At 40.0% G+C, this 14,737-nt stretch overlaps 1 protein-coding gene across 1 annotated transcript in view; it reads right to left on the bottom strand.

Annotated features, from left to right (window-relative positions):
• Positions 1-13,118, bottom strand: part of hcn1 (hyperpolarization activated cyclic nucleotide-gated potassium channel 1) — a 143,663-nt gene extending 130,545 nt beyond the window's left edge. Inside the window, exon 1 of the mRNA XM_088355698.1 lies at positions 12,452-13,118. Within this exon, the coding sequence (XP_088211824.1) occupies positions 12,452-12,810 (359 nt within the window). The 5' untranslated portion in view covers positions 12,811-13,118. The remainder of the gene's footprint in view (positions 1-12,451) is intronic.
• Positions 13,119-14,737: the final 1,619 nt, after the last annotated feature.

Genomic DNA, 14,737 nt, shown 5'->3' with positions numbered 1-14,737 from the left:
TTAGGCACACTCTTTATTGCATGAACTCATCCGCTACCAGCCCAGGGTAAGGAGTCTTTAAAGTCTTATGCCGTCAATGGTGATGCAAGGGGTAAGAGTCATTGACGTTTATACCCGTAAAAGACAGCAAAGGAGTTAATGTTTCTGAACATTTCGTAATTCACAACTATACTATTTTGATACTAAATCACTAGATTTTGTGACAAGAAATTATGAAGGAACCTCTGGAGTCAGTTGGCTGTACTGAGGGAAAAGGGGGTGCATTATTTCAAATACTTTTCAGTTAAAAAGTGTTTTTATTTTTCACATGTATTATTGTCCAATCAGTAAGTTGATTGAATTTAATTTGTAAAGATATTCTTACAATATTAAAACATGATTGAATTGACAAAACTACCAACTGTCACTCCTGGAAAGCATAAAAAAATGCCAATATATTTTGTACAAATTGTATTTTTACAGGTAGTGTTTTTTAAAAAAAACAATTTCTGTATTTTAAATAATTTGCTGACAGCCGAGGTAAAACAAATATTTGACTTCTTAAGTCGTCAATGGCAGTAAGCGAGTTCATATACTACCGAGGGTTCGTACACCTTTTTCATTGCCAAATTCAAGCACTTTTTGAGGAATTTCAAAGTAATTTTTTCAATTCGTCCAGTACCATTAAAAGAAAATACCTCGTGTGAATCACATATTTTGCAGACCCACAAACATATCTCTGATTTACATATGTTAATATTACGTGTGCATTTATATTATTTCTAGATCTTGAGTAAATCACAAATATTTGTTTTGAGACATATACCTCTCCACACAGGTGTTCGGTTAAAATGGCATTAATATGTAGCTTTCATTTTCAGTTGCAGGAAGTTCTTCCCATTACAACTTACCACTTATCATGAATCTGTAATCTTTGCACTAATACAAATTTCATAGTGCCCCGTTTACAGTAGCATGCAGTTGTCCTCTTGGGTGCGATTACGCTTCATAGGACAATGCCAGACCAACCAATGCCAGCTGCCGTTAACCACAAGGGAAGAAGAAATGCAATAGCAAAGCGAAGCCACCAGAGATGATGTCGGCGTTATCTTTAAGCAAACGTGCTGAGAAACATACCAACAATGTCAAGCATTAACAAGCACTTCACCCAAAAATGCAAGCATTTCTCAATCCTTGAGAGCACACATTTAAAATGTAAGCATATTCAAGGATTTCAAACACCCGTAAGAAACCTGTCTACAATGTGGCCCCTTGAATAAAATGAGTTTTACACCCCTGTATTATTCCTGCTCAAAAAATATTCCCAAATAACAATAACCCTGCCATGCAACGGGAAAAACATCCATTGGGTAAGGTCGCCTGAGCAATTCCCCAAGCCCTTCGAGCGTCGCAGTCCCGCCGATAAGGTCTGAAAATAGATGCTTTCAGGCATTCTATCTCGGGGCGACTAAAAACTCCCCTCTGACGCCATCCTCCGAGGGTGGAAATCGACTAGCCGAGCCGGCTAGCTGGCAGGCCGCCTGAGCTTGTGCTGGCAGTCTGGAAGGGCAGTAATGGATCTGTTTGAATTAATTAAGCGGCGGCCTCGGCTTCATAAATACCCGCAGATCGCGTGTCCGATAATTGTCTTCACTTAAAGCTAAACAGCGGCCCTGCAGGCGCTGCGGAATATAGCGGCGCGGTTATATTTATTCGGGCGGTCAGTGACGATAACCCTCTGCGTATGCGTGGCCTTGACTCGGCAAAGAACCTTGAGCATGGCGCAAAGGCTATTATTCTTGTGACGAAGCGCAGGGAAATAGGCCTTGAGCATGACAGCTATGTTATTTGTCTTTTACGTGAACGTAGCAGCTGAAAGGTCACTTTAGGGAGGGGAGAAAAAAAAATGTGACTCCAGCGGGATCAGGCGAGTCAAGTCCTGAGGGTTAGAGTTCAGAATCCAGTTTAAATGCCATCAAAAGTGTGCCATTGCATGAGTCGTTTTCTATCGTTTTTATATGAAACTGAAGTGTATAGGGTGTTCCAAAAATGTATGCACATTTTAGCAATTATTCATTCTACCTTGATAGATTAAACCCATTGGGGCTTCATACACGTTTTTAATGGACAAATTTAAGCAGTTTAAGAACTTTCAAAGCTCATATTTCAATTCCTACAGTGTGATTAAAATAGGGAATTTTGTCTGAATCATGTCACAAAAATATCTGCGAGTAACACATTGACATTTAATCTTGCGTGTGCATTTATCAAAGGACATATGATTTTTAGATCTTATGTAAATTCTACATTTTTTGAGACAAATATTTCCACATCAGTGTTGAGCAAAAATTAAGTGAATGGGAACTTCTTCCCATTACAATGTACCACTGGGAAACGCTATCTTAATTTTCAGCATTGGCCTATAATAAATGTCAAGTCCAGTCAAGTCACGTTTATTTGCGACGCCCTTAATCACAAGGAGTCTCAAAGGGCTGCACAGACCACAGACTATTATTACACCATCCCTGATATAAAACCAACATGAGGGAGAGTAAAAACTCAAAAACCTCAACCTGAGGAAAATGAAGAAACCAGAAGGGACCGCACTTTAGATAATCCCCTTTCCAGAATAACCAGGCTGAAATTGAAGTTTCATTAACAAACAATAACATTAAAAATAAATATTAAATATCAAAGTGATAATATAAAATAAAAAATCAAATGAAAGGTTGCATAAACTCCTTAATTTATATGTAATCCTTGCGCTACCCATTACTTAGGGCCCTTTTATGTGTAGCATGCACTTATCCTCTTGGGCGTGACCCATAGGGAGAGCTGGCACTTCGTAGGACAATGCCATACAAACTAATGCCAGCTGCAATGCGAAGCCACCAGAGAGCAGTGTCGGCCTCATTTTTTTAACAGACTTGATAAGAAACATGGCAAAATGTCAAGCATTTACAAGCACTTTACTCAGAATGCACTTTTAAATCTTTAAAAACACAACAATAAAATCCAAGCATTTTCAAGGGTTTCAAGCACCAGTACAAATCCTGATCGAATCAAGTGATGACAACCAGACTTGAAGTTAGGAAAATAAAACTGGAACTTTTACTGGAAGTATAAAAATGCAGTTCCATCAGATCAAAATGTATATCTTATTCAAGTCATGGTATCTTTTGTTGGTATTTTTGTCAAACGTTATCTTAAATGGTCTTTGCACTTCTGCTGAGGTTTTCAGATTTCCAGTAGCATTTTAGAATACATTTTTTTTCTTCGATGTCAAGTCTGGTGCCAATCCCCCTGTTCAATGGGTTCCGTCTATAAAGAAAAGATACATTTTCGAGCTATCAGCTGCTAAAATGTTTGTTGGGAAGCCATATGTACATTGTTGATATTTCTATGCTCCTGTGAAAGTGCATTCCGACAGTGGTTACCAGAGAGCTTTGAGGCACATGTTTTTTATCTAAAAAAATAACTTAAATTCTGGGTGTGAGATTTTGGTTTTGATGGAATTCAATTCCTGCGATTGGCTGAAGATAGCTGGCCGAAGATAGCTGGGATGGGCTCCAGCACCCCTGCAATCCTACTGAGAATAAGCAGTGCAGATAAGGGATGGATGGATGGATGGATGGATGGATGAATGAATGCAATTCAATCTGAGTCACTGTGGTGAAAGCATCAAACTCTTGGACTACCAGATATATAAATGACATATAAAAAGGCATTGGGATTTATCTTATTATCACACTATCTTTAATCATTAATAGTGTTATCATTAATTTTCCGAGTTTTGTACTGTGCAAAATCCAGAATGATTCCCTTATTGTGGCTTTCTGGAAAACAATACTTTTTATATCTAGGCTTTTTTGTTACAAACTGACCCCGGCCTCACATCATAGAGGGAAAAATGTATTTGTCCCTCACAGAACATTTTGGGGACCCCTGCCGTACAACGAAATCTAGTAGTCAAATAATAAAAATTGTCCCTTCAAGGGGATAGTCCTTTCATTTTCAGACCATGTCTACTCGGTTTTCATTTAAAAACTCTTTCACACATACACATATGCAAACTTTGCAAAATGACTTGGGGAAAAGAATGTTCCCATGCAAGATCACCGCACGGCTATTGGCTATTTAAGAGCTGGTCACCAAGCGTAACGGTGCAGTCAGCCACACTTAACAGCGCGTGCAGGCCTCCCGACATCATTGAATTAAGCGCTTGCTTTAACACTTTGGCCACAATGCACGCAGCTCAACCCACACTGAGCCCAGTTAGGACTTCAACGATGCAACCCCACATAAACATCTCGCCCACAATTAAAGAGCTACACGGAAGCTGCTTTACCTCCAACTGTATCGTACCACTAGTTAGTCAAGCAGCTATCGTACGCGCCGGAAAAACTTCAGCGGGGATCGATGGAAGTCACAGACGTCATTACCTGGTAACTGTTCCGGAAAAAACACAGATGACTCTGCAAATCACTGCCAACACGATTGCACCGCGGGCCAACCAACTTAATTAAATGAGCGGATGTTTTCCACCTCCTGTTTTGAGACGGCTCTTTAAAAGGTAGTATCGTACACCAGCCGTAACAAAGTTATGAGGTCACCTGTGTGTGAAGTGTCTTTGACTAAGCTCGGAAAACCTTTCCTGACGTCACAGAGATTAAGCTATAGTCAGCAATGAATGAAAGAATCAAAGCTGTAATGGGGTGGAGCTTTGTTCCCAAAAAGGTATTACAAGAGCTAAAAATCCCAACAATGAAACTTTTGTATGAATCTCAATTATAAAAGCCACCATGTTTCCCTTTTAAATCTTGCTCGACTGCACACAAACTCAACATGTGGCGACCGAGACAATGCTAAGAGAAGAGATTTGCAGTTTTAAATATGTCCACTCGATGAGGGCAAAAACAGTCGCCACCAGCAAAGCGCCCATTGTTGCTGTATTTGCTGACTACCATTAATCAACCAGAAAACATTCTGGAAACTCATCCAGATATTATATTACTCAATATAAAAGCTGCTGTACAAGGCAAAAAAAAATTTTACAAAATTTAAAAAATAGCAACTGGTTGTCTTTGCAGAAGTTTAACGAAGCTGTAGCTTCTTTCTACAATAGATATGAAATTTAAAAGCAAAGTTTCCACATCCAGGTAAATATTTTCATGGAAAATTAATTATAAACAGCAGTAATACTTTCAAACCATGAAATCTATCATTTCAATTAGTGTACTTTATGCTATGTTTGTCAATTTCCAGTCTGCATGAGTTCATCATCCCATCTCATCCGCTGCACCGCTTATCCTCAGTGGGGTCGCGGGGGTGCTGGAGCCCATCCCAGCAATCATCGGGCAGTGGGCAGGGGACACCCTGAACTGGTTGCCCGCCAATCGCAGGTCTGCATGAGTTATTCTGAGTTAATAAATTCTAGTGGAAATTATTTAAATTGTTTTTTTCTAAATCCATTTTATCTATCCATCCATACATGATCTGCCCTGCTTAACATCAGTAGGGTTGCGGTGGTGCTGGAGCCCATCTTAGCTGTCTTTGGAAAGTGGGCAGGGGACACCCTGAACTGGTTGCTAGCCTAACCCTAACCCTAACAGGCCATAATCAATTTTATTGTTTGCTAAACACGACAAGAGAATACATCTTAATGAAGGATAAATAATATTGAGGGGGGAAAAACCTCTATAAGTGTTTAATCATCAAACTTTACATAAGTCTCCGAAAGGACCCCCAGCTCTCCGGGTAGGCCCACGTTTTATGCCACACTTTTACTAGTCTGTGCCCCATTAAGAATGTTTTCTCGTCAATAGGGCCCCCAAGGTAAAGTGAGTTTGACATCCCCTGGTCTACTGTATGAATTCTACAATGGTAGGACAACATTGCTGTGACATTCTGTCTTTGGGGGAAGATTGCCTGGGAGAAAAGTCTCTTTCACCCAGCCAGTAATGTTTTCCAGCTTGTCACTGTTCTGTAAAACTAAATAGAAAACGAATAGAGGGACAGCAATTTTTTTTCTGTCACAAGGTCATACCAGAGCCATAACACAGGCAAGTCTTTATTATTGGAACGCCCATTTTGGAAAGTCTGTCCAAGAAGTATTTTCCTGGTTGCCCTTTAAAATCGATGATACCCAAATGGAATGCGGGTAAAAGGTCAAAACTGGCCGTTTTTTGCCTTGAGAAGAAGTATTACAGTTATAACAGATGCTTGAATGTTTAAATGCCCATTTTAAAATGTTGTCGGATAGAGGAGAGCAGTGTAATGATATAAAATCATGAAAGAATTAGACAAGACTATGTTGTAAAAACAAATACATTGAACAATCATTGTGTCTCTGAGGCCTATACTGCGGCAACAGTTCCTGGACAAGATTTAGCTCATATTTTTTTCCAATCTAGTTGCTAGCTGCATTAAGAAATAACATTACTTTGGTGGCTGGTATCAATTCAACAGTTATTTATTTTCTAGCTGCTTATCCTCACTAGGGTCGCGAAGAGTCTAGAACCCAATTGACCTGCCATGCATGTCTTTAGCATGTGGGAGCAAACCAGAGTACTTGAAAGAAGTACAGGAGAACTTGCAAACTCCACGCAGGCAGATGAGCAGCTGGATTGGATTTAGGACCTCCAAACTGCAGACTTGCTAAGAAGTAGGGCACCTTTTCAACACTTTACTATCCATCCATTAATTATCTGCACTGCTTTTTCTCACTAGGGTCCTACAGGTGCTGGAGCCCATGCCAGGTATCATCGGGCAGTGGGCAGGGGACACCCCAGCTGGTTGTCAGCCAGGTGCAAGGTACACAAAGACAGACAACGAGTGATACCTGGGTCATACCTATGGACAATTTGGAGTCACCAATTACACTGCAACGCATTTTTTTGGAATGTGGGAGGAGTGACCGGATGAAAGCCACGCAGGCATGCGGAGAATATGCAAACTCCGCAAAGGATTTCAACCCATGACTTCAGAACTGTGCTATGGATGCGCTAATCACTCATCTGCCGTGCCACCCACTAATTTATTGACCAGGTAATGCTATTGACACAATTACTTACTAATAATGTTAGCATTGTGGAGAAAAGCCAGTTGTCCTAGCATTAATTCCTCACATTTAATTATGCAAATTTTGATCAATGTTTGAAATAGTTGAATCAAACCCCGTTCCAAAAGTAAATACATATCTTAACATGTAGGATGTATTTTGCTTTATGTAAAACATGGTGAGAAAATGTGCTTATTAGTCACTCCAAAAATTGTGGGGAGGCATGATGACAGAAATGTGATTTTTGCTTTCAAAAAAATCATGAAATATTTTTTTTCCTTACCGAACACCCCCTGGTTTTAAAGAAAACTCGACTTTGAGGTGTTAAGTTTTACACCGGAGATGCTTCCTCCTGCCATGTGATAATGACGCCACCTACATATTTGGTTGCGGGGTAAAGTGGCTAAGTGAAACCAAACACACACTTAGAAACCTTTCATCTGCGTTTGGTTTGGCAGGAAACGAATCAAGTAGTTTATTTGAGTAAGAAGAAAGGCATTTTAAACAAAATCACAAAAACTTGCATTTATTTTTTGCATTGATGCCAGCCAATTATCAAATCATCATTCAATGGATAACTGACAATGCATCATTATAGCCCTCTTGCCAAAGAGGATCAATAATGTGCTATATATAGAACCACTAACTGGAAGGCTTAGCCAGAGGAGCACAAGATGATGTTTTATAATGGGACAGATATACCCTCTGCCTAAGCGAAGCTATGACCTGTGAGGACCAATAGTATTCTGTAGATTTGATGATACACACAATACTTTGCTGAAAACTCACATAAAAACATTGACGTACTAAAAGTGCTCTTTACATCATGGACAAAGTCTACGAGACCCAGCACATTGCACTTCGCTAAAAAACAATGAATAATGGATACTACTAACTTGCCATTAATCTTTAAGAAGGAACGCCGCCTAAAGAATAAGCCTGGTGTTAGGTTTCAAGTGAAGGGATATACTGCCAGTCTTTATGGATGCCATGACCTTGTGCGTTTTTGTTTCAAGGGTCAGCATGAACATTGAGAACGCAAGACACTCAATGCTACAGCAGCACTAGCAACAACACACTTGAACTTTTAGGCTAAGATGTGGCAGCTAGCTGGTCAAGGAAGGCAATTTCCCAGGCGACTTCCCCCTCAGAAGGTGCCCTTTACTAAATGTCAGGCACAGAGTATGGGAGTTAGGGGTGGGCAAAATGTCCTACGTGCTTCCTGGATTTACTCAGTTTATGTAATTTAAAAAAAAATCTACTATTCCATTTAAAATAACACCACGAGCTGTTTCTGAAACGGTCATTTACTCCATAATTATATAATTACGGATGGACACTTACTAAAATGTGTTTTCAAGGCAATACGGGGTACTGGGCCTTTTGTCAATATGTAAATACTTATCTATTCACACATTCAGATGTTCAGACAAAAAGATATCCATTTAAATCAAGGGTGTGTAAATGGTTTCCTCTTGCGACTTCACTGTATTTTACTAGGCACAAAGTTTAAATGAAAACCATATAGATGTTTTAAATTTTATAAAAAAGACTGTAGTGTGTAAAACATTAAAATAGTTACATTTACTACTGTGGGCAACTAAAAATGGTCTGAGGATGTAAATGGCCCTAAAGCTGTATTTTAGACCCCTTTGTTTTGATTAACATTTCAGAGCTAAGATTTCAAATAACAAATCTAAGTTTTGATGAAAGCATCAGAATTCCACATACTGTTGGTATTGCTCTGGAAAAAATATGCAGCCGCAAAATAATTGTTAAGAAAATACTGTATTAGGACTACATAGGTTAGTGTGTCCTTCGGCGATAAGGCGTAACCGCAATAATTATTTCTGTCCCTATATGTCCCGAGCTTAGGTGCTGAAAAGAAACCCAAATACAGTATGTAGATTTTGTAGTGAATGAAGGACTTCTTTCGCACCATGGAAATAAAAATACATAAAAAGTAAATTGGCCAAGTTGCACGCGTTGCCCATCTTATGGTAGCACTGGTCAATCTACTTATATAATGGTTTGGAACGACCACTAAGCTCATTGACTGTTAATCCTTGACCACAACCCTATCTGTGTATGCACAGGACATGCATTTTAGCTAGTCAGTGTGGGGAGAATTTGTTCATGCTAAAATCAAGGCTAACTGGAAATTGTAATATCTGGAGATGCACCTGTCTGAAATAAAAAGACAAATATTTAGACAAACTTGAAATTAGGAAAAAGTCTTAGCTTGCATATTGGCTCGGCAAGTTCACAGACAACAAATGTAGACATCGTCTGGATTTGTTTAGACAGTCAGCGATTTAAAGCAGGCACTAAAAGCACCTGCGGGAGCAGCGACAGCCCGAGCGTGTAGTTCAATCGTTAGCTACCTCATTTGTACAAAACATGGTCAACTTCAGGTTGAACTGGCCATGCAGGCTTACTCAGTCAGCTATCAGTACCAAGGACAGTTCCGTGAGGCAGGAGCCGGCTTCAAAGAAAAGCTCAGAGGAGGTTGGCCACCATCGAGTTGGACGCCGGGTGAGAGCCAGCAGGAGAGAACCCAGATGTGTGGGACGCGTTAATTGGTGAAGTGGACCGTGAGAAGACCACCGAACTGCACCTGATTTCACTGGTGGAATTAAACGAGGCTTTCGGAGCATCTGGGGTTGGTTTATCCCATTATGACAACACAATACTATATATACGGTGCTTTTATACATATATATTTCAATATAGACACACACAGATCATACACATATACACAGACAGACAGACAGACAGACAGACAGACAGACAGACAGATACATAGATAGATAGATAGATAGATAGATAGATAGATAGATAGATAGATAGATAGATAGATAGATAGATAGATAGATAGATAGATAGATAGATAGATAGATAGATAGATAGATAGATAGATAGATAGATAGATAGATAGATAGATAGATAGATAGATAGATAGATAGATAGATAGATAGATAGATAGATAGATAGACAGATAGATAGATAGATAGAAAATATAAAAAACTGAGTAACTGAACGTAACAACACAACATTTACATCTTAGTTCCACTTTTTTCACTTCCTGGAGGTTTAGGGATGTGAATGGGCCCCATGTGGCCCACGGCCCTACTTTTTTTCCAGATTTCTCGCCAGATTTGAAGTTCTTCCATGAGTTGGGTAGGCAGAATATTTTGTTTATCTTACCACATCCAACCCCTCATGGGTGAACTTCAAAACTCGCAACACATCTGAGGAAAGTTGGACACACGGAAGAAATTTGACCCAGATAGATTTCTGGCATAGGTACTTGCCTAGTAGTTTGATGAACTATCAACATTTTTAAGAATAGAAGGGTGACACCATTTTTATACATTTCCTTTAAATTATCCGTCATTGTGGTGGAGGGAAAGTTATCATAGGTGTCACCACTCAGTATCTGTGATTATCTAAGAGTGAAAAACCTGTCACTCTGAAAAACGGTTGACAATAATATACATACATGCCATACATGCCATACATATCATACGTACATACCATTAATACTCTACATACATACATACATACATACATACATACATACATACATACATACATACATACATACATACATACATACATACATACATACATACATACATACATACATACATACATACATACATACATACATACATACATACATACATACACAAAATACAAAAAATACATACAAAAGACATACAAATCCGGGTCCAAAAAGCAAAACTCTACCGCAGGTTAACTTTAGCAGCACTAGCTTCTCCACTTTTGGGGCAGAAGCACCAGCAGCTAAAGACAAATTTCTTCACAGGTTTTGATTTCCGGACCTGGATTACAAAAACATCTATTTTATTAGACAATGCATTTTCATTTACTAGAGAAAAACACAGAGAATTGTGTGAATTGTAAAAGGTTTCTGCTATAAAGATATTTAAATTGATTTTATCATTGTATAAAAGTTACCAGAGAGATTCATGGTGTCCATTGTAGATAATAAAGTAGGGATGTGCATCTATCAATGCCAGGTCGGACCCATGCTATGTCGATTTCAAGTTATCTGTATTCAAATTGGCTGCCCACATTTGAGTGAGATGTAAAGTTAGAAATTTGAAGTTTACACAATTATTACTAATTTGAATGTCATTGTATGGCAAAGAAATGTCATTTTATGAAATATAACATGGGTCTAGTCATTTTTTTCTGATAGGAAAATCATTTAATTTTTGTTCAGATTTGTTTTTCATTCTGCTTGTTTACAACAAAGCATTCTATTGGACACCTGCAACGTACATTGCTGTTGATATTCGGGTTGTTCATTATTTTGACTTTTATTACACACTGGCATTCGTTATTCTGGCTCTGTTCGTTATTTTCCCTTTTATGCACTGTTTACATCTGTTTATTGGCCGATTGTGTTTCTGTTCTTTGATGGCCACACACTTAAGGGCTGAGCTTGTTTTTGTAACCTATTATACTTTATTGTATAATTTATATAAGCGTTAATTTGAAGGGTTTTTGGAGTGGACAAGTGACAGTTTTGTTGTAATATTAGGGATAATGTCTTATTGTTTATCAATAAAGCTGGAAAAATGTGATAAAGGGAATTCACTTTGGGACAAATGTTTTTCTTTTCTTTTACTTTTAAATGCATCTGATATGTTATGTCCACCAGGTGGGACTGTGAATTGTTTTACCGTGAAGCTGGGAACAACCGAAATTCTACTAATTTCTTCACTTCTGGACAAATGTCTTTCTGTTTTACTGTATGTCCACCAGGCCGGTCTGTGAATCGCTCTTTTCGAGTTGATGCTCGATGATCTACTCACCACCACTCTGCTGAAATCTAGAGAAGGGGATATCGAAAGATTGGGTACCCAGGACTCGTCGGTCGAGGAACCTAAATCAAAAAGGATCGTAGACTAGGGATTCAAACTCTGAACCTCCAAACTGTGAGGCGGGAGTGCCAACCACTAGTCCATCATTATAAAGTCTATTCCGGCAGCACCGTTGAAGATGACATCACACGTGAATGGTAAAACTAAAAGATTCCCCACCCCCACCCATCCCAATCTCTTTGGTCCGTCGTCTTGCAGCAGAGCAATGTTTACAAGCCCCCACCATGGCGCTGGTGCATCGGCAGGTAGCACGTCGCCCGCCTGCCCGCCCGCACCAGCTTCTATATGCCGCAACAAAAACACGCCAAGCGCGCGCGAGGCGAGCGCCTGAGCGTGTTTATGTTGCGTCCAAGGACATTTGCGCGATGCAGCAAAATGCCGCAAAATGCCGCAATGAGAGTGCGAGGTGTGCGTGGAAGCTCGCAAGACCCCACGGGTGACCGGAGCCGGGAGGGAGGAGGGAGGAGGGAAGAGTGGGTGCGTTCAGGTGTTTTACCTAAAATCGCTATACGGGTGAATGATCCAGTATCCGGCCGTCTGCACCCGCTCCTGCTCCTTCTCCACCGCTTTCTGGCTGCCGAACATCCGCAGGGAGAACTTATTGACTCCGGGCTGCATCATGGCCCCGAATTGCCTCTGCATGAACCCATGTTGCCTGGACGCCGCTTCCAGGTCGTCAAAACCCACCATGGCCTCGTCACGTTCCCCCTTGAAGCCCACCGAGTTCCCGTGCTCTTTGGTGCTCTGGCCGCCCGCGCTGTTGTTCTTCTGGATTGAGTCCTGCCGCTGGAAGGCGTTATTCCCGTCCGCCTTCTCCTCCTTGGCGCTGGAGAACGAGTTGGCTTTGTCCTCCATGGCTGCGTGCGCTAGAAGAAGGGGGGCGCCCAGGGGAGAAAAGGGGAAGGGGGGCGGCTGGAGCCGGAGAGGTGCAGCTCTCTCCTGGTGTCCTTCACAGTGCTTAGGCGCTGCTGCTTGTGCTGCTGCTGCTCCTCCTGCCGCAAACACCGGAGCCCGAGTGGCCGACAGCCCTCCCCTGCTCGCGGGATCAGCTTTCTTGGGTTACCGCCATCTACCGACGGGCTCCAGCGCGCGCAACACAAACACGCGCGCGCCTGCGCTCAAACACGAGGCTCGTCTCACTGCGGCTTCGACCTGCTTAGGCTCCTGCGGCTTATTTGCATAATCATGACGGACAACACTCCCCCCTCAGCTCCACCCACGCGCTCTCCACTCCCCAATTAACACATAACGAGTCAGTGAACTTCACCAATCTGTTCTAGACGTCACACAAATGAAAGTGGTGGCCCTGAGGGCCTGCAAGGCCTTCTCTGCTGGCCAAAAAAGATCAGAATCTTCTGATGTAATTATAATTTGTCCATTATTACTTATTAAATAATTCCAAATTGTCTGTCAACCTCCTTTTATGGTTTCCCCCCTGGTTGTGCTTCTTCCAGATGATTGCTTACATATTTAGCGTATCATGCGCGGGTGGGTGGGTTGTTTGGATCTATTAATCACTAGCGTATTAGCAGCACCATTTCCTGCGGTGTATCTTGGGCAATTTTGTCAAAATGCATTTCAAAATATCATAATATATTTACATTTTGCATAAAGTATATTCCCATTCAATCATTTTAAAAGTAACCTCTCGAAAAAAAAAAAATATTACCTGTGAGAAATTAATGACATTTTTAAATATTTTATTGAACAATAAAAATAGTATTCAAAAATACTTTAAAACAACCAGATTAGTCACTGTGAATATAAATAATACATTGAATCATGCCAATCATAATTAAATTGATAAAATACCGTACATTCTGCATAATTTGAACAATAAATATTTTGTTTCAGAATAGCAGCGCGTCAATGGTGTGAAAATATTTTGAATTTTGCTCAAATATCTACAAACGTCAAAATGTCAACTTCAATAAATAGTACTTTAAAGGGAGGGTGTGTAAAAATATGTCAATTAGAGGTGGAAAAATCCCCCACCATTGATCTCAGTCGAAATGCAAAAAAAAATTCCAACCAAAAGCTAAAAACCCTAACCACCAAATCTAAGCTGTTTGCCTGATTTATTGATGGTGTCAAAGAATACTTTTTTCTTCCTCCGTATGTTCATTTTTTTGTGCTCGTTATGATACGAACAGTAGGTCAAAAAAAAAAAACCCACAAGATTAAAAGTTCCTTTAAAGGTTTTATTAAAAAACAACACGGGCATAAATGAGTGACAGGCAATGATTGTAGGAATTTTCGTACGTGAAGACTGTGATGCTTAACCATCATTCACATATTAATAGGGCAGATCATTAACTGATTACAAAGTTAAACAGCAAACATCGAGGAAATTCCACAGTTAAATAGAACACTGCTCTACTAACAATAGACTGATCATCCTTGGGGAAATCTTCCTCAAGCCGCTTAACTTTTGCTTGAGGAAATCTTTTTTTTTCCAAAAGGGATGAAAGTTGGACTTTATTTCATGTGATCATCTGCGGTGGAATACTTGAACTGATTACATCTCCTCATGAGCTGAAGTGCCCCTTATTATGTATTTCACTCAATAATTGCTCTTAAGAACACTTACAGTACGACAACATTATAAAAGACAACTGAAATGACATATTTATGACTAAATAAAAAGGGAAGTTATAATTGAAGGAACTATGCAATCATGACTTAATATAAGCAGTTACATATTACAACAATGGCTTCCGAATAAATGATTTGCTTGAAAGAATTTATTCTGAGCTGAGAACAATTTCTTCAATAATATCTT

Source organism: Urocampus carinirostris, chromosome 16 (genome assembly GCF_059441175.1).
Source record: "Urocampus carinirostris isolate Australia breed hairy pipefish chromosome 16, RoL_Ucar_1.0, whole genome shotgun sequence".
NCBI lineage: Eukaryota > Metazoa > Chordata > Actinopteri > Syngnathiformes > Syngnathidae > Urocampus > Urocampus carinirostris.
This window is presented reverse-complemented; position numbering and strand designations above follow the sequence as displayed.